At 38.2% G+C, this 21,168-nt stretch overlaps 1 protein-coding gene across 4 annotated transcripts in view; it reads left to right on the top strand.

The window, feature by feature from the left end:
* The first annotated feature begins 906 nt into the window (after positions 1-906).
* ATG10 (autophagy related 10) overlaps positions 907-21,168 on the top strand; it is an 83,629-nt gene continuing 63,367 nt past the window's right edge. The window contains exons 1-3 of one of the 4 annotated variants that reach the window (XM_085322039.1): positions 907-1,079; positions 3,314-3,439; positions 8,538-8,657. In XM_085322039.1, the coding sequence (XP_085178165.1) occupies positions 981-1,079; positions 3,314-3,439; positions 8,538-8,657 (345 nt within the window). In that variant the 5' untranslated portion in view covers positions 907-980. Of the gene's footprint in view, positions 1,080-1,379; positions 1,419-2,038; positions 2,103-3,313; positions 3,440-8,537; positions 8,658-21,168 lie in introns of those variants that run through there. The other 3 variants (XM_085322041.1, XM_085322040.1, XM_085322042.1) reach the window with 3 other exon arrangements.

The following is a 21,168-nucleotide window of genomic DNA, read 5'->3' on the forward strand; positions in this document are numbered from 1 at the left end:
TGAAATCTACCAAAGGTATCTCCTGGAAATAGCTCAGGATTACAGTTTGGGTGAGATCCAACGTATCTTAAAAAAACAAAAACAAAAAATGGCTAGCTCTACCAGRAAACTGTGTAACTATTTCCCACTTAACCACCATGTTATGTTACACAATAGTGCTCAGGTGATCTGATCATTTTATTTCCATGTTCCACCCTCGTTTTCATTAGAGAAAAGTCGTAATATATCATTATATATTTATATTGTAGGGAGAGAACAGAGATTAAGTCTGCAAAACTAATTAGAAACATTCAAATAAAACTAGCATTGTTGAGCTTCTGGAATAAGGCCAATCTGAACTAAATTTATCTAGCTCTAGCATCTCTTCTTTTTTGGGGGGTGGAGGGAGTACAGAGGGGATAGATGAGAGAAAGGAAAGCCTTCCAGAGGCCTGTTGAGTACTACGGTCTTTGCTGAAAACTAATGTCTGTTATACAGCCTCACGCGCCAAAGCCCCATAAATATAAAGGATTGGAAGATGGAGCAGATTGGTAATCAAATACACAACATTTCACCTCTAGGTCACTATTTCCTGTCTGTGCTGCCTGGTAGCAACTTTAAAGTTATAACCCGATGTGGGGGAGCTCGAACTTCCTCTGTGCAGTCTGCAGACTGAAAAAGATATTCAGGTTTCAAACCTGCCTTTTAGAAAGCTCTTTAAAAATAACACARCTAAGAAGTATTTCAGTGTCTTCCTCTCATGGACATTAAACTCACAGACCCTCTTAAGTGCCCACACCTATCTGAGAAAGGGCAGGAGAGCACCACCACCATTCCCTGAGAACAGGGGACTCAGAAGCTGCAGAGCAAGTATGAGTAAATCCCTCCTTCCTACTCCTACGGCAGCTCGCCTCACACCAGACCAACTTTTCAGGGCGACACAACCAGGCAGGCAGGCAGGCAGGCAGCCACGACGCGCCCCTCCTTCGCCCCTCGGGGCCATGCCTGCACCGCGGGGGGAGAGCCTACGCCCAGACTGCCGTAGTCACGAACCCTGCGCCCCACGGCTGCCCGCAGCGAGCACCGGCCGCCAGGCACCGGTAAGCCCCCTCTSAAAGGGGAGGAGGGGTCGAAACTGCCACCGGGGGGACGCTGGCGGGCCAGCGTGGCGCCTCCCCGCCACGGCCTTGCGGGCGCAGGCGACGCGCCTCAGCGCAACGGTTACTGCGCTGCGCCCGTTACGCTACGAGCGCTCCCCTCCCCCTTCCCCGGCCGGCGCCCGCGCATGCGCGCACCGCCGCCTCGCCCTTCCCCCCGCCGCGCTGCCCGCGGGGCGCGGTGGCTCTCCGCAGCGCGCGCAGGCGCAGCGGGAGGGGTGGTGCCGGCCGGGTGCCCCCACCTGGAGCCGGCGGGAGGAGGAGGAGGAGGAGGGCGGCACGGTATGTGGCTGGGCGGCGCTGCGGGGCGATTCCTCCCGCTCTCCCCCACGCTGCGCCCGCTCGAGGGCCGTCGTCGGGGGGCGCCGCCGCCCTTTGCGCGCGCGGCGGCGGGCTGCGCCTGGCCGCGGCCCCCGCTGCGGGACGCGGCGCTCGCCGGGGCCCGTGTCCCCCCCCACTCCCCTCCCGCCGGCCCTGGCGTTGCGCCGCCCCGGCTGCGCTGCCGCCTCGCTGTCCCGGGGTGGCCCGTGTCGGGCCGGGCCGAGCTGGCAGCGGGGAGGCCGGCGGGTGAGGAGGCGGCGAGCCGGGGAGACCGGGGCCGTCTGCCTGCGCCGCCGAACCTGCGCCAGGCGCCCGCCTGGCCCTCGCCGCCGTGATGTCCGAGTGCCTCCGAGCGCGTTAGCTCGGTGGCACTGATCTGAGCGTTTCTGCTATTTATTCTTCCCATGGTGGTTTAAGAGAGGAAGGGAGGCGCGCTGCTCGGTTGCCAGCAGTCTGCTATCTCTTTACATCTCCTAATTTCCTAAAACACATAGCTCTATTTAAAACATATGTGAGAACTGCAGTGTCTTTACATGCACTATACTTACTGCAATTTTGCAATTCATCATCTGGACTGGAAAATTCAGGAATTGCAGGCATATTTATAGTGTCTGTTTTCCATATTTCCTCGTTTTCTATATGCAGGTAACACATACAGATTGGCAGGGGCTTGGGTTAACTGCTATTGAAAATAATGTATTTTGGAGTGCTATATAGATAATTTATGTCATGGACAGATGGGAGGATGTTTCAATTTAGGGCCAGATCCTGAAAAGTAATGAACACTGCATGAGGTGTTTGGGCCCACTGCAAAAACAAGGTATCTTTTTGTACTAAAACATGTGGAGTGGTTGTAATTCCTAATAAATATTTCTATATAGTGCTACAATGATACCTGGTCTCTATGAAAGAATTGAAACAGCCACATTTGTAATATGTTCTCTTTGAAAGTAGAGGAAAAGAAAGGGGGGGAAACAGAGCAGGTTTTCTGAGATGGTTTTGTCTCATCCTTAAGACTGGAATTGAGAAGCTTACAAGGGGTAGGGAAGGGGCTCATTTGAAGCATGCTGCCATGTTGTCCCCTGAAGCCTCAGTGCTGGGCCATYGGGAGCTGTACTGTCTGTATAAGCAAGAAGAGTTGCTTCAGTGGCACTCTTGAGTGGCCCTTGAGTGGGCTTAGACACCAGAGATGTTAGGCTGGTGCATGTTCTTGGTGGAGTCATTCTGTTCCCCAAGGAAGAGACCACACATCCACAATCCTACGAGCTGGATTTGGCTTTTTTGTTTGCCAGTTGGACCATTGTGATAAGGGAATCGAGACCACATCTGGAGTACTGTGTCCAGTTCTGGGCTCTCCAGTACAAGAAAGACATGGACATACTGGAGAGAGTCCAGTGAAGGGCTATGAAGATGTTTAAGGGACTGGAGCATCTGATATACTGGGAGAGGCTGAGAGTTGGGACTGTTCAGCCCAGAGAAGAGAAGTCTTGGGGAATGTTACTAGTATGTTAGATAGGAAAGACCTTCTTCAGGGTGGAGGTAATTGAACATTGGAACAGTTTGCCTGTGGAGACTCTGGGGTCTCCATCCTTGGAGATACCAAAACCTGACTGGACGTGGTCTTGAGAAACCTGCTCTAGTTGACCCTGCTTTGAATGGGGGAGTTTGGACTAGACAGTCTCAAGAGGTCCCTGCCCTGCTGTAGTTGAGAAACACATCTCTGTTTTAGTTGAAGAAACATAGTTTTTTCGTTGTTCTGTTACTTTGCTATTCAATTGCTATGAATCAGTGTATTTTTAGTGTTCATTGCAGTGTTACTGACAGATGTCAATACTAACACTTAATTTGTTCTRCAGATGTCCTTTAGTGTGACTGGTGAAGAGGACTTCTTTTTGGAAGAAAAAAAATTCAAGCAGTRCTGTGAAGAATTTATTAAACATTCACAGAAAATAGGAGATGGTTGGGAGTGGAGAACTAGCAAGGTAAAATAATCAAAGTATCAGTAGAYAGTTGCTACCTAATCCTCTTCTCAATTTTTAGATACCCTTGCTGGCCTTTTTGAGCTGTTGGCAATCTTCATAAACTAGAACATCCTTCAGAGTGGTTTACATCACATGAAATAAATGGCATTTTACACAGCTGGTCCAAGAACAAGAAACTGCAAAGGTGATTTAGCTGAGGATGTAGGCCAGTATGTCTATTAAATAGATTAATAGTTCACGAATCCAAAAGCATCTGCTGTGATGCTGTGGTGCAGTGCAACTTTTTGCATAGCAAAGGGGTAGGATTATCCTGAATAATTTCTGTTTTAATCAGAACTTATCTTTTAAGGAGTATTTGTTAGATAACAGAAGCATTCCAAGTAGAAAAAGCACTCGAAACTCCCAATGATGAGGAAACAATCACACAAGCCATCTTAGCAAGCCATTCTAATGGTTGACTATACCTAAATTAAAAAAAAAAAAAAAGCTACTTCTGATCTGAACTGTCTAGCGTCAACTTTCAGCCATTGGAACTTGTACATTGTCTGCTAGGCTGAGGACCGATCTTTTGTGAGAATTCTCCTTGTTTCAGTACTTTCAGATTGGAATCAATTCACCCCTTAACCTTGTCTGTGTTAAGCCAGACATATGGAGCTCCTTGACTATTTGGCATGTTTTCCAATCCTTTAATCATTCTTGTGGATCTCTTCTGAATCCTTTCCAGTATATCAACATCCTTCTTCAGCTGTGGACAGAACAAGAAAATGGATGTTGTATCACTGCTAAATTCAGATGTTTTAATCTTCCTACTCCTACCGTGTTTCTTTGCTTATATACCCAGGGATCACTTTAACCCTTTACACAAGAATAGCACATGGTGAGCTCCTATACAGCTAATTACCCATAAATCTTTGCAGGGGTTCATGCCTAAGGACTGACTCCTTCATCCTACAGTCTTTGTTCTAGATGTGTGACTTCGTATTTTATATTAACATGCATGTTATTTGCTTGCTTACAACTGAGTAAAACCTCTCAGTATTAGTGATCAATCCTCATTATTTACTGCTTCCCCATCATTTTCATAGCTCACCAATGATAATTACATATTGTTTCTAGGTCATTAATCAAAATTTTAAGAAGCACAGGGCCAAACTAATCCCACAGGACCCCATTAGAATCACTTCTTTTATGATGATTCTCCATTTTTAAGTTACATTTGAGATCYGTGAATTAACCATTTTTTTCATCTTTTTAGTGTGTGTCATGTTAGTTTTGGATTGTTTTAATTTTTTAATTTCTGCATGTGGAATCTGCAGTTGCCTTGTGGAATTCTGTGCATATACTGCCACCAATTTTATGTTTATCAACCAAACATGTCTTTTTACCTTGACAAGATCTATTTTTATTAAAAATAATTATATTCACTGGCTTCAATTTTTCATTTACTGAATTCTATATCAAATCTTCTGTTATTTTGCTTGGGATGATGTCAAGCTAATATGCATATGGTCATGCAAACTATCCAGTAGATATATTGTAAAGATGTATTGGTACCTGCTGGCATTCTCCCAAGTTCTCTGAAACTTCCAAAGTGCTCAAAGACTTAAAACAAAATCAGCAGTTCTTATGTGCTGATTTAAGAATATCTAATGATAGCCACTTCATGTTACTGTCCTGCTTAACCACTCCTGAAATGAAAATTTCATAATAATTGTAGAATATGGCTACAGCATCTATATTTTTTCTCTAGTAACAACAGAAATATTTTGGACACTTGCATTTTCTTTGCAAGTGTTCTTCATTCCTTTCAAATGCTTCTCTTATTTTCCATCTGCTCTAGGATTTCTTTTTCCCATACTTTTTTTTTCTGTTTGCTGGGCAACATAGTTTCTCTTATATTATCTTGCTTCTCATACCAGTTTTCAACAATGAATAGTTTGGGATATATGCTTATTATTATTAACTGCTTATTTCTTCCATTTTCAGAATTCATGTCACTAGCTTTTTATTTTAATGGCTCAATACCATCCTTCGTGAATTTGAGGGATAAAAATCATCCTTGTAACATTTTGAAATGCAAGAAGTCCCAGAGTAAATATATGGTACCACTTTTACATAAATAAATAAATACGTCATAGATAAAACTGAATTTCAGCAGGTAGGAGCTTGATTGTAAATACATTCTGTTTAGAACACATCTGCATTTTTAACACACTGAAAATACTACCAAGTGTTACAATGCACCCTTTCTTACAGGCGATCATTTGAAACTTTAGATTTCAGTCCAAGGCTATATTTATGAGGGATTTATTCAGCAAAGAAAGATGCTATGAGCCTCTATCGGGAATTCAATACATAGGTCAAAGTTTGAACTTTCTGTGAAATAGGAAGCTTTGCTGGAAGTAATGAAATGAGATAGATTTTTGTTCTCTCTGTAAAAAATGTTGAGAGTTTTTTAGTGGGCCAAGTTGGCAACTCCGTGATTTCAGTGTGTGATTAAAAACCTGACCATTGAGAACATCCATTTATGCTATATAATCTGTAAAGAGAACTTTTCTTTAACAAGATGTGTCATTTTTTTTCTTTTTTTAACAATATATTTGCTATGAGTAGTTTAGGGCACTCTTAATTTTCCTGATGTAATTCACTTGGATCCTATTCCTCATTCCATACTCACGTGAATAGACCTATTGATAGTAATAAGACCACACAAGTAAACTAGAGATGTAGGACTGTGTTCTTACATTTTCTGTAGAAATTAAACTTAAATGATGAAATGATACCTATTTTTTTTTGTTGAGCTGGCTCCTTTGGCATAAGCTCACATGACCCAAGCAGAACCCTGTGTTTATAACTTCAGGTGAAATGTTTCTAAACTATGTTATTTTTTAAACCTCTCTCTCCCCCCGCCCCCTGCCAAGAAAGCTATAAAAAAGCCTAAAGCACTTCAGTTGTAGGACCTGATGAAAGTGAATTTGGGTATTAATACTGACTGTTATTTGGATTGGATAGTAAATCCCGTCAGTGAATGCTGTCCCTCCTCTTGCTTTCTGTTTTATATTTGTTTTGTGTTTAGTTAGGTTAATCTAGGTAATGATATCAAAGGCTGTATTGCTTCACCTCTGTGATGCTCATTTATAAGGCCATTGGAGTAGAAAGGAACTCCCTTTACCCATTTCGAGGATCAAATTCTGTGCTAAAGTATTGATTTTTTAATAGGGAAAGAAGTATATAAAATATACATAGTAGGGAGAATACCGTCAGGAGGGATGCTTCTGTGTCCTGCCACCTCTTCAATGACCTCGGATGCATAACTATCAAATGCAGAGACTGCTAACTCCACAGGTTTCCAGCTGTCCACAGATACTTTTCATGGCATTCAAGTGTTATAGGTTGTAAAGGCTGTAGAGCTTTGGCTCCTTCTTTCCTCTCTCAGGAAAAACTAGTTCAGGGAGGTGAATGTTATATCCAACCTCCAACCTTTCTATGGCAAAACTTGTTGTGCCTTGGGGCAGTTCACTCTATGGGCGGCAGTAGTACTTTCTCTGCTGCTCTCGGGGATAAATACTAATGTAGGTAGCTTTACTCTTGTTGACACTCACAGGAAGCTCCGCAGGAAGGAGAGACTTCAGAGAGCTTTGAATAAGTGACCTTTGTATCGCCAAGTTAGAACTAATTTTTCTGTCACTGCTGTCCTCTTGCGTGCTTGGCTTTTGATAGAAGGGGATGCTGTTGGTTCTATGGTTGGACTTTCGGCAAAGTTTGGAGGATTCATGCTCTTGATGATATTTAGGGGAAAATAAAGCATATCAGTAAGAGAAGTTATGAGCAAGATAATGCCAAGTTCATAATACTATCTGTGCTTTAAAATTCATGGACAAAAATGCAAGCCTAACGTTGTCATTTTGTTTCAGGTATGAAACTTGGTAAGAACAGAGTACACAAATAGCTCATAACAGATGCTGGAATTAGATATATTCTACTTATTGTCACTGAAAAGACAGCACTAATGTGTCAGAATAGAACACATGTTGATTTAAAACTCAGAATACATGAAATAAACTGTGTCAGAAATGATAGATTAACCAGAGAGTTAAGTTATATTTAAATTTGCAGCCTTGTCAAGCAATTTAATGCTGTATTAATTAATTTTGTAGAGAGACTGTTTTGAATAGAATCCTTTTACATCAGATGTTGCACATATGCTTTCTGTATTTGTTTGTCTAAAAATGAAATGAAACAGCTAATAAAACCCCAATATATTTGTTTCCTTTGAAAAATAAGTCCTTAACATGGAACTACTGTTCTTTGTGTTCTGTATGTTCTTTCTCCCTTGCAGAGTGTACACAGTGATTTGTTACTAAACTTGCTTCTCCTTATTTCTAATTGACAAAATAATCTTTACATATGTGTGCAGATAGGTCAGCAAGGGGGGTGGGGAAGCCCTTAAAAGCTTCTTGTGCCACTGTGAAGTTGCACAGGGGTCTTTTGCAACACTAGACCRTGTTGCCGGGAAAGCAGAATGATAAAAAGAGACTTGGGAGAAGGTATGGATACGGCTTTGTTTTCTCTTACATTTGACCCCCAGAGCTGATCAAGAGAAAGGAATTGTGTCTCTGCACACACAAATTCTGATTTTTTTTAAGGAACTTACGAAAGTTATTGGGGGAAGCAGAACTAATATAAACCAAAGTACCAAGAATTGGGAACTTTATACTGGTGTGAATGCATGGCTTGAAATAGGTTTGTCCAGATCATTGTCAGCTGCTTATTTCTGCATGACTTTAATGCACTATCTTCCAACTCTTTGGCACTAATCTTGGTCCCCACATATCAGTTGATTCATTCAATTAATAGCTATATTATTATTTTAATATCTGTATTATGATTCRCTGTTCAGGTCTGTGACTACCTTAACACTGAGTTGTTGTCCAAACTACCTGTGAGGAGATTCTGAAAAGCAATGCAATCATTGGTGCCTACAAAAAGACTTACAACTTATGCCTAATTATCATGCTGTGTTTATGTTCTAGAATAGTGATAGCATTTAGCATTTTGGTTACAGAAAATATTTTTCTTTTCTGTTTTCTGAACACAGGACTTTGCTGATGGTTATCTTAGTAAAACACACTTCCAAATAGCAAATAGAAATGTCCCACCAGATCTCAAGGAGAAAAACAATGATAACATTGAACAAACGTTATTTATGCATGTTGAAGTAAGTACAGATTTTTGTATTTATAGACTTTTGGGCTTATAAAATAAATCATGAACAGTTTTTTTTTCTATGTTATACTCTAAATACTTGAATACCTAGTACCTCCAGAAGGATTTCAGCTCTTAAGTTATCAGTAGCTTTTAATAATTCTTCATACAGTTTATTCATGTATGCAGATAAATTGGAGAGGAAAATTGGGATGAAGTAGAAAGGTTACAGCACCTTATATGTATGATATTTTCATCATGGAAGGATATTTATTTGCATATTGATTCACTAACATTATGCTTTTTGAAAAGAATCGAGCATCAAGATTTAGTTGTGTTAAAGGTAAATATGAATTAAAGCAAATTTTGAAGTTAATATTAATCTGAAGTGACATTTACTGAAGAAATAAATCATGTATAGGAGTTTTATACTCAGGGCTATTAATATGAGATGTAATTAGACACTTTTCTACTGTGGCACTAATTCTTACAAGTATTGATCAATTATTTTAACCAGTGATGGAAAGAGAAAATAGATTTGGAGTTCTTGAAGAAAAATAAACTTCTTTCTTCCAGAAAACAAATAGTGTTCGTTAAGATGAATTGATTTGAATAATTATTTGCTTGTTTGACTCTGCATTAGACATCCAGATTATGACTAATCAAGATACAAACAGGAGAAATTTACTCCCTTGTTATGTTGTTACCATATATATGAAAAGAAATCTTGGCTTTTAATTGACTGAAAACAATTCTTTGTATTATAAACTATTGAACTGATTGACATGGTGTATTTTTCAGTTACTTTTTTCTGTGACAATTCCTTCTCTTTTTTCACCAGCACATTGACTTTCTTTTTCCAAGAGAACTGAGCCACAGGGTCTAAAATGAGTATTCTTTAGGTATGATTCCTGAAGGAAATGACACTTACAAAATCATACTGTCTRTTAGTCTATGATATCTTCCTTTCTACTGATTTTTGAGTTCACTGGCTAATTTCAGCCAAATTTTAAAGGGGGGTTAGATAACTCAAAAAGAATTAAATTACAAATTTTCTGAAGGCTGATGAGTGCCTAGAAAGATGATTTTTACTAGCAGGCAAAACTCTGCCTCTCTACATTCTGTTTGGCTAGTCAGTGYGAATGTAGGGACTGGCACTTCGGTCCCTCAGAGTATGATGGGGAGCACATGGGTGTTGAAATTGTGTTGTTTGAAGGTTAGGGTTCAAACGACACAAGCAAGCTGGAATGCCTTAGTTCCACTGGTGATAGAACAACTTGATTAATACATCCTAAAAAAAAGAAAAGATTTAGAAAATTTTACAAGATTGCTGATATGCCAGCTTTTCTACAAATTGAAATCCATGTCATCTTTAGAATCATTACTTATATTTGTTTGATAGGTACCAATTATAAGCAGGATATGAGAGTCATCTGAAAGGTACCTGAAGCATTTTAAATTTTCCTTTAATTTAAATTCTAGTATTTCTTAAAATAAAGGTGAATAGCAGTGCTTCAAAGGTTGTTACTTAGTTGTCTTTATCACTTTGTATACTTTAGTCTTGACTTGTAAGAACAGATTACTGTTCAGAATTGCTTTTGATAATTGTAACTTTTTTTAAAAAAATGAATCAGGTCTTCATTACAGAGTGTTTTAAATGAACATCTTGTAAAGCTGTTGAGCCCTTCTTTCAGAAAAAAGTATCAGCTCTAGAAAAAGTGTAACAAAAAAAGGGCTTCAGAGGTCTAGTCTTTAATATACTGAAACATGGTTTGAGGTCAGACCCTATGGTTTATCAAGGTTAATACCTTGTTGTGCTATTCCTGAACAATCTGTTATTTAAATAGTTTTTCTTTTCACAAAAATACATTTTACATCCATAAATTAAATGATGTTAAGTAGTTATTACAATCTCTTTCTAAATTTTATTGATGCATGTTCTAATAAAATAAAGTTCAACCAAAAATACTGATTTTGGGGAAACTTGGAAACTCTACCACTGCTTATGTCTGGTCAACATTTAGCATATTTTCTTAGAAATTTTTAGAAATTTTATTTATATATATTTGAAAGCTGGAGGAGCTCAAGAGAAAAATACAGATTTATTTTGCAAAATCTATGGCCATTGTCTGATAGTCCCATGTGGATTTCTTTTTGCTTATTTTAGGTATCTGCAATATAGAGTTGGTTACTTTAATCTTTGTTTACAGCCTGAGGAGGGAAAAAAAGCATTTTTTTGGTACAGTTGAGTCAGTTTTGATGTCTTCTCTAGGACACGATGACTCTAAAAATGTCCATTTTTTCATTCACTGTCAAGAGAAGTTAGGTGGTTTATTCAGATGAAGATGTCTGCATTTTGTCACATGAATCTCATACAACAAAATATAGATGTGATCCCTTTAAAAGCGGTAGTAATTTTTGCTATTGACTTCACTGAGGCCAAGATTTCACTTTGACAGTGAAGCTTAAACTCAGTTGAGGACTGTATTTTGTAAAGCAGTGACTCAAAAAAAAGGATTTAAGGATAAGCCATTGGAACAGCTGACGTTGGCTTAAACTTTGAAATCTTTACACTGAGACTGGCATGCTTCACKTCGACTGGCAACTTCAGGTTTTGTGCACTGGAATGCTATGGATTTTGTCATACTGGGGGTCAGAATAGACGGTCACAGACAGTGCACGTAATGGAGCTGTACACGCTAGAATACAAAAGCACCGCTTTTTTATTTTCTGAACAGCATAATATCACCATTTTTKGGGGAAAAATTAGTGTATTCCAGCTCCTGTTGGATCTTCTGGCTTGCACAGTGATTCCTGAAGTTACTAGTGATCAGCTGATCGACAGTAATGTGAGGGAGCTGACTCTATAGCTCTTGAAGGAAGCTAAGAACAGGTTTGGGAACCGCCGTACTGTTCTGGAGCAAGTTGGCATGTTACCTAGTATAAAGCAGATTCTCTGTTTTCTGTAACTGAAGGCTTCTGCCATGCACATAAGTTAATTAATAGTTGCTTCAGTTCATGAGCAAGTCTTCGGAATTTGGATTGTCTTCTTRTTTTACTTTCACATGTCCGTAAACCTTTGACATCTGCTAGTTTCCAGACACATTCTTGCAAAGTCCTAAACCATCCTAGGCAGTAGAGGAATGACCTTATAAACTCATATGAGAAATGCATAGGGTGCAGGGAACTGTTGTGAGGGTCCAATACCCTACTTTTAAGTGGGTACAGTATAAGGACCATGAACTGGATTTTATTCTCTACATCGAACTCGCCCTTAATGCAAACTTAAGGTAAGTATAAAGAAGGATTTATGTCTGCGTAGTTGCATTGACATTATAAAGGCAAACGATTTGCAGACAGGTGTGCTTAAATACTAATAACTACTTAAAGCAGTTTCAGAAAGTTTCTCTTTGTACTTGTCAGTTACTGAGCTGTCAAGCCACTTACCAGCTATGTACCTTGAGGTCTCTTTCATTTGTCCTTGTAGTAGAAAAGGATTGAGAAAGTTCCTCTGAGATGCTGTTCTTTGATTTCTGTTGATTTAGTTTAATCAGGATGTTTAACATGAAAACATTTTTCATGTAACATGAAAAGTTATCCTTTCTCGCGAGGAATTGTTTCCTGCTCCCACCAAACTTTTACTCATGGTAATATACCTATCTAAATGGTAAACAGAAACTACTGATGACATTGTGACTAACCTGAAACAAACCTCTGACTGAGTCTGTAGAGGACACTCATTTTTAACCCGTGAGAGAGGATTCAGTCCTTATAATATGAGCTGAAGAGATAATACATCTGTTTCAGGATATCTTCTAATATATTAAAAATAGCATGAAATGCAGAGCAAGGAACTGGTACAAACACACCGTACCATTTTAAATTTTTCAAGTTGCAGTTTTATTCTGGTTAAATTTTTATTGAATCAGTGTTACCTGTCTGTGCTGCCCTGAACTTATACCAGATGAGTATGATCTATACTTTTCCACATAAATCTTGTTTAACTGTCATCTTGTTTTCTGACTGATTCAACAACAATCTGCATGTGTGTTCTTGCTTGATCTAGATCAAATTTGTCCTGTCAGGAGGTCAGTCAGGATCTGTATTAATGAACTTGGGATCGTATGTTCTTTTATATGACTTCTTTGTATATGGAAACATACATTTCAAATAAATATTTTTTTATTGACACCCTTTATTACCTTAGTTTATGAACATGATTCATGTAAGTTGTTCATCACAAGCTTTTCGTGGAGACTGGATATGATGATGAACAGGTGAGCAGGGGAGGTAATAAGGTTGATGAACTTAATCCAGATTTGGTTTTGAGAGATACTGTGCCACTGGTACCTTGACTCTGTATGAGACAGTAATTACCACTTCCGTTGAAATTGGAATCTTATCCTTCTGTATTTGTGCTCTTTTTTCCCCTTTCAATATCCTTTTTTTTCTTCCAGTCTAAGTAAATTACAGTGAACAGAATGTTTTTTTTTCTCCCTATGGCTGAAACTATTCAAATGTTATATAGTCATATTTCACTTACTTTATTATGAGCCTTGGGTTGTCTATTGCACTTAAACACTGCCTTTCATTTGTAGACTTTAGTATTTACTATCAACTGAATCCAACTCCAGCTTTTGTTAAGTGCTATGTGGACACCTTTAAAGCAAGGACAGAACAGTTTTATTATATTATGTGAATTGTTGACTAAGTGAAATAAACACTGTACAGAATTCAAAATGACAACAGTCCTGCCTTGAAGAGCTTAAATTCTAAAAGAGTAAGATAGAAAAATCTGGATTCACTTTATGCATTCTTTTTGTTTATTATTCAAATAGCTCAAGGGAAGCAATAACTTGCAGTAATAATTCTCTGTGTGTGGTTTGTCTCAGCTCTTTTGGGTATTGCAGAAAAATGAGTCAGCGTGGAATCATTTCTGAAGCTACAACCATTGCTACTTTATGAAGGAGTGGGCAGGTTGGGAATGTTGAATGTCTGTTAGTACCTGATGCTGCTTTTGGAAAATGAGCATTGAGTTTTGCAAACATGTTGATTATGTTATGTATTTATTTTACTGGACTCCACCTTTGCTGGCAGATATTTATTAGTGATAGTGAAGATCTGCCTGATGGAGGATGTGGGAATGAATCTGACATCTTTCTCATACTTCAGAAATGCTATATGATTGGCTGTTCAGCTGGGCTGTTGAGTTTAAAACAATTAGAAAATTCCAATTCTTATTATTATTAATAATTTTTTCTTTAAACCTAGTATTTTTAGAATGAAGAACAACTCTTTTTTTGTGCAAAAGTAAATAAACTCTGTGTAAATATTTTCATGACCACAGTATTTGCTGGGTGGTTAAAAAATGTGAAGTAAAAATCCAGTAAACAGTACTTAAGGGGAAAACTGTAGATACACTTACAGGGATCCAGCACTCACTGGAGATATAATAAATAGACCTTAGTAAAGGGAAAAAATCAAGTATTACATGCTCACTTAAAACATCAGTTTGTCATGAATGATCACAGCTTAACAGCAATGCAGCTGCTTCTGAAGCAGGTGAGTTTACATCCAGTCTTTCCCATAATTTCCCTGTTGCTCTGAGGAGAGAGTAAATGATGCTGCATCTATACTCAACCCAAAATATGTTCCAGAAAAGTTGATGTAGGAAGCTGTGGTAGCTTTGGTAGGAAGGAAGGAAGAATTCTAATTTCAGCCAGTCTCAGATCTACTCGGGCACTGTTCAGTGTGCTTGGCTTAGAAGTGTTCCATTTGGTCCTCCTGGAACCAGATTGTCCTTTGGTGCTGCTGCCCAAGATCCTGCCGATCAGCCTGAATTGAGCCACAGGATATGTCTATGCCCCGTAACTCTGTGTTAGCTGGGCCAGTGATTGGCCCCATCTTCCGAATTTACTAAACGTTTCATTTTCTAGTATGTGTACCACAAACTTTTTGAAATGCCAGGTCACAGAAAGGAAATCCAAATGAAAACCTGTAAACAATAAATCAAAAAACCACTTACTCTAAAGAGATCTAAATTGTGTTGCAAAATGCAGCAAAGATGCTTGTGATTTTGCTTAAAAATATATTAATTGGAAAATGGAGTTAGCCTTTATTAAACCACAATAAGAAGTTCTGATGTGGATTTTATTAACTTGTTTTACATGAAGAGACTTGGTGAAAGAATGACATTGTTTAGAAATATCAATGCTGGAAGAAACTTCAGTATAGACATTACACCCTTTCCTTGAGCTGGAGAAACCTCAGTAAAGGAAGAATGCTGTGGTGGCAGAAGTAATTTGAATCCCTGATATATCCTGCTTCTGGGTTCCTTCATTGACAGGATGTCTCAATCCTAATGGAAGGGCCTAAATGCTTCTGCTCTTACAAAGATCTGGAAGCATGAGAAATTTCTCTCCCACACAGACCTCTATAGATCACTTTCTGTGTGTCACTTTGGTATCCCTAGCAAATCTTGTTAACAGTAGTTACATTTTGCCTTCAGCAACTTTGATGACATGCTGTTGGCTTGACTGTCATTGTAGGCGGTGGCACTCTGATCTTAATTCTCTATCTTAAACAGTCTTTGATTTCTACTCTGTTTTACCCAGTAGAATATGCTTAATAAGTTTTCACAAACCTTAGAAATGATATCAAAGCAAATATATAAACTAATTATGAAGCTTTTGGGAGAACTGAGGAAGCATATTGTATGACCTCCAAAAGTGATTTCTTTCTAGTTTAGATGCTAGTTAGATTGATTTCAACTTTTTATCTGCTATTTTAGCATTCAGAGTTGTCACTTAATATTAGCAAATAAATGCAACATCAAACACAGGAAAAAATATTCTAATTCAGATTTTCTAACTGAATATGACAGTTCAGTTAGAGTTACAGTGGTTGAAGACATGGCATAATCCTGACAGCATATCTTCCTTGAGTTTTATAATAAATAAACCTCCTTTTCTTGTGAAGCGCAAATTGGGACTGTGGTAAGTGAAGATGGTTTTCCCAGAGTTTGAACTTCGAAAGCCTAGTAATGCCACTGACAAAACATAATTATTTATAAGCTCCCTCATTTGGTCCAGTGATCCTGTCTTATAGATATTAAAAAGAAATATTGTTTTGTTACCATTTAGTGCACTGTTTCATGACATCTAGAGTGCTCTTTTTTTTTTAAGGGTATTTTTATTGAATTTAGGCAGGAAAAATCCAGACTGAACTTTTTGAACTTTTAAAAAAATTCATCAAGTTACACTCAAAATTTTAAGGTATGATTTGATTTCATTAATGTACAGATTTTTTAATGTGTGTCTTTTTAATAAATCATTATTGTGAGGTGATAAATAATATTTTTTAAAGGTGGAGCCAGATTACACTTCAACAGCAGTCATCTTTGCCCCATGAATTATGCAGGTTAATTTACCTTAACATTGCATGTAATAGCATGTATAACAAGAGTCTGAGAAACTAGAGGTTTAGATTGATACCTAGCTGACCTTTCTGTTCCCCCTTCAGTTTACTAGAATAATGTCTTTTTACACAAATTTTAGTGAGCTTTSCATCAAATGTTTTAGTAGCTGCATGCTTGACATGCATTCATGTCAGGGCAAAATATCCAGAGGTTCCAACCTATGTRGTTTTGTCAGTGAAAGAGCTTGTGAGAAGTTAAAATCAGTTTTTCAATTTTCAATATTAAGATGTTATTGTAGTAGGCTTATTGAAAAAAATGTTTCAAAAATAGATATTTCTTTTCTGTTAGTGTTAAAATGCTTTAAAAAAATTATCCTCAAAATACAGTGGTGTGGGGTTCCAGCTTGGGGTTCTYCCCCCCTCCCCCCAATAAGCAAAGGTTAAATTGAGCTGCTATAGCTGGAAGAGATACTGAAGTGATGAGTGTATCAACAGTGCTTATGGTAAGCACCATGGCATTGTGTTCTACTATTTAAAGTATTACGACTGATGTGTGTTATAACACACTGTGGCATTTCCTAAGCATTGCTGTACTTGGGGGTAATAGCAGTGAAGTATCTGAGGGTGAGTATTWTCAGTAGGATACAGTGATTCTTTGTCTTCTTTGAGCAGATACCTTTTACTAAATAGCCTGGTATGTGTGTATTTGACTAAAACACTGCCCAGCTACCATACCAAACACTTCACCAATGTTAGGCCTCCAAAACTGGATAGTCAGGAGCTAAAAGAGGCTGTACGCTATAGAAGCTGGGCAGTGTTTTTATTCAATAAGAATCATCAGTAGGGACAAGCACAGGGCTAAAAGCTCAACAAAATGTGTGAAAGACAGTATCTGTTACTCTGAATTTTACTCTAACTTTGCTTTATCTGTAAATTATATATGCCTAAAATGTTTATTTCTTTAAACACTCATTGCTGTTTGTGCTACCTTCTGTATTTTCAACAGTGCTTTAGGTTATTAGTAATAGTTTCAGTATTAGTAGTGTATTTCAACAGTGCACTTTTAAGACTCAGTAGAATACATGAAACATGGGTGGTAGTTGTTCAGAATTGAGCAATCATTGAGATATGCACAATGCAAAAGGAATATGCTCCACACAGATATTGAAATTGATGGGGATGTTAAATATAATAAAAAAGAGTATTCATGTTAAAATCAGTGTGTTCCTGGAAACAATTCTGTCGTATGTGTTTAAASTAATCTCACCTTACAAAAGGAAAGCTAAGTTTTGAATATTTTATTGAGTAATAGAAATGCTTTTGAAAATAATTGATAYAGAGTTATATTTTGATTTGACTAGTCCAGGGCTTGGAGATACAGGAGAGCTGTTCATATCATGAGTAGCATTCTGGAAGCCAGGATTTTGAAGCGTGCTGTTGTATGCCTGTACACATCATAAGTTAGGGGTAGTGGCAAGTTGGGCTGAACAGAGTGCAGAAGCATGAGCCCTGCTCCCAGCGCTCTGGGTGGCGTTGTTGCCTGCTAGGTGGTGTGTGCTGTGCCAGGTGTCGATTATTTTGCTCTCTCCTAGAGCAGCAAGGGAGTCCTGAGGGGGATTGCAACACTGTAATCAGAATTTCAATATTTGGCTGCTCCATGGACAGTCTGATGATGTGCCACCCTAACTCAGGGCAGATCACTGTCTTTCTGTCCAGACTCTGTCAAATGTTTGTGATACGAGCTCACAAACAAGAAACATGACACCGTAGTATTTGTCAGTACTGTTTTGTCACAAAKGAAACAAAATGACAATCTAGTCTAAAGGTAACATTTTACTTTTTACGGTGAATTCAAAATATTTAATATTGTCAGTATTGCACATATCCCTTCCTTTGTGCTTTTAAATCAAGTTGTACCTGTACAGTGTTACCCTCTTAATGTTCTAAGGACAGTGCTCATCTCTACTGGAGCAGTAGTTATTTTAGTTAAGTGCCTGTGTTCTGTAGCAGCATTATATGATATCTTTCACATCAATTTGTATATTCACCTGTAAAGTGCAGATCATGTTGGCTTGGAGTGAGTACTGAAGGTTTAGGGCCTTGCAGTGAGCAGTGTTTTGGCAAAATGGCCAAGCCTCCATGCGTTGCTGCTTAGTAGAAACTTTAAAAGCTCAGAGATGGCTTATTCTCTTTGTTTCTTGAAATTATTTTACTTCTCTTAACAAGATTCTTCATTTAAATTACGGTCCCTTTTATTTTGTTTAAGTTATGTCCATGATCCAGCAGAGAATCTAGAGGACTCTGCTTTCAAAGGTGGGGAGCAGGGGAATGCAAAACCTGTTTCCATCCCATTGTTGCTGAGGTTAGATCACCCTGGGTCGTACCACTGATATTTCATCAGAGGCAGCAAATTATCTTAACAGTTAAAAAGAYTGTGCTATTTCTAAACAGATTTTTTGTTACTGTTATTGCTAAAGTTAGTCCACACAGTTACAACCCTAGTTTCCTGTGAGTTTATCCTCCTAAAGATTTGCTAATCATTGTTACTGTCCTTTTAGCTGTGAGGTCTAACTATTGGTCCCCTCTTCCCCCCCCCCCAAAAAAAAAAAAAAAAAAAATTGCTTCTGAATGGATCTATCTGGTTGATATGGATCGCTCTCAAGGTACATGAAACCATTCTTTTCTTCCCTTTGGTACAAAGGACAGTTATTACTCCTATTTCGTCCTAGGAAAAGGTGGAATACCATATTCTTTTTCTGTGTGGTAGAACTTTCTATACTGCTAATTTCCTCTGTTAATTTTACCCCCCGAAAAAAGCAGCCTTTGTTGCGTTTATGTTGATACTGTCATTGTAGCTATTTAGCTTTCTTCTCAAGATAAGAATGCAAAATGTCTCTCAGATATATTGTAGAGTTTCTTGAGTAGTTTGTGTGATTCTGAGGACTAGATCTTCCTACATATAACTAAATAACTTAACTGAAATTTAGGAACTTGTGATACGGGAAAATATGTACCATAATAAATAAATGCTTTGGTGTCAATAAATACTTTGGTGTCAGTACTAATAATAACTTACCTTGCCTCATACAGACGTTCACACTAAGAGGAGAAATTGCTTTTTTTTTTTGTAAGAGTTGTGTCCCTATAAAAATGAAGGGGTGTGCTATAAAATGTGTGTCCTATAAAAATGAAGTTACGAAAATAAGCCTTTTCCAAACTGGACTGGTACTCAATATGATACTGCCAAAGCACAATGCTAAAATTTGGTATTAGTGTGATTATGAGCACCCCCAACCTCAAAATTATTACTCTAGTGTACAGCAAGAGTGAATTTGATTCTGTGAATTTATATGAGATATAGGTGTTTTCTTGAATGAATAAGACAATAGATCTTTAATATATAGCTTTTTTCTATTATTATTTGAATTCAGCTTGTTTGTGTTATGTAATCTTCCTGCCCTGGTTTGCCAGGGACTAGTTCAGACATTGCTTAGACCTGTTTATTGACAATTTAAATGAAACCCTCACACTTGTACTTTACACAAGATACTGGAAGCAAATTCCAAGTAAAGAGAACATTGCTTAAATGATCATATATGTTTGGGAAGAGAAAAATACTACTTAACATAAACTGACATCTGTAACTGGGGGTATTTCATGTTGCTCAGTGGTAGATTTCCCATGGTGATCTGTGGCAGGAGCAAGATAAGTAATCCAAATTGAACTCAAACAGTATTTACCATTTTCCTCTGAATTCTGGAGAATCACTTAATATCATATGCTGAGTAAGATTTAAGTTTTACTTTCTGCAAAAGAAAACAGTAAGGGATAACAGCCCTTCTAGGGGTTGAAGAGGTAGCTATTTCTATGGGATGAGTGATAAACTGAGATGCAGAAAGACAGTTTTAGCACAGAAGACAGAGACAGCTATGGCTTGTAAGAGGCAAAAGACTTGGGTTGTGCTGTAAATAATAGGTCATATTTTATATCATAAGCTTTGTGTCCATCTAGTGATTTTTGTAATATGATTATCAGTGTTTATTTCCATTTATATTTTATATTTTCTCCTACTTGATAGCTTGCCAATAAAATTTCTTTCCAAGACAGCTGAACCTAGCATGCAGACTGACAGGGAACAAAAAAACACCTTCAAAGGAAAGCACATTAAAAAGCTTAGAAATCACCAGAAAGCGTTAACGGCTCTGTTGGCTGTTGCACAATGGGATGCAGGAATTGCAATAATGTTCTTCTTCCATCTGGTGCCTTCAAACTTGCTGTTTTCGGAGGCATTCATTACTGTAGCAAACTGTTCACTTATTCATTCATGTGTAGCTGCCTGTTATTCTTTGGAAAAGTCTTGGGTTGAAATCAGCACAGTTCTTTGTTGCAGTGTCAAATGTACTACAAGAAGATGTCAATCCCAATGCAAATATCATCAACTTTTAAAGTATCTCTGCATGTTGTGTATATTTGGAATGTACTGTGAAGGTGTAGTCCCAGGAGTGAGGATCTTGACTGACAATACTTAAAGGAAAATCATGCAATATCTGTGCCAACATGTCTGTCTTAGACTGAAATTTCAATTTCCGTTCTAAATTTCCTGGCTTATGTTAGCTAACATCACAGCCTTAAAATTCCTTTATCTCCTAGAATTTGTGTAGCTAATTTCTCTGTTACATCTGGACTAGTTAATTTTCAGGACTGAGAGATAGTTACTGAAAGGTGTCATTCTGAGAGGGAAGAAGGATTTTATGAACTAAAAGATGGGAAAGCACTGAAGTTGGCTTTTTCACTCCCAGTAACAAAAGGGAACAACTTCATTTCAGAACTTGCCTTCATATTTCTCTAGCATGTGGGTTGCCAGTCTTTATCACTTTACTGCAGAATGAGGACCATCTTAGGTCATCATGAGGCTCATCTGGAGAAAACATGGGTCAAGAAAGAAAAGTGTGTATTTTGACAGAAAGAGATAGACCAGGGCGTGTGGTGCAATGAGCAGAGCATGAATTCTCAGCTTGCTGGCAAGGTCAGTATTTACAATTTTCATAACAAAAGTTGCAAGCTCTGCTGGGAGGAAAGTGATTAAAGGTAAGTGTGGAGAAAGGATG

Source organism: Rhea americana, unplaced genomic scaffold (genome assembly GCF_003343005.1).
Source record: "Rhea americana isolate MKP2758 unplaced genomic scaffold, rheAme1 scaffold_74, whole genome shotgun sequence".
In the NCBI taxonomy this organism is placed as follows: domain Eukaryota; kingdom Metazoa; phylum Chordata; class Aves; order Rheiformes; family Rheidae; genus Rhea; species Rhea americana.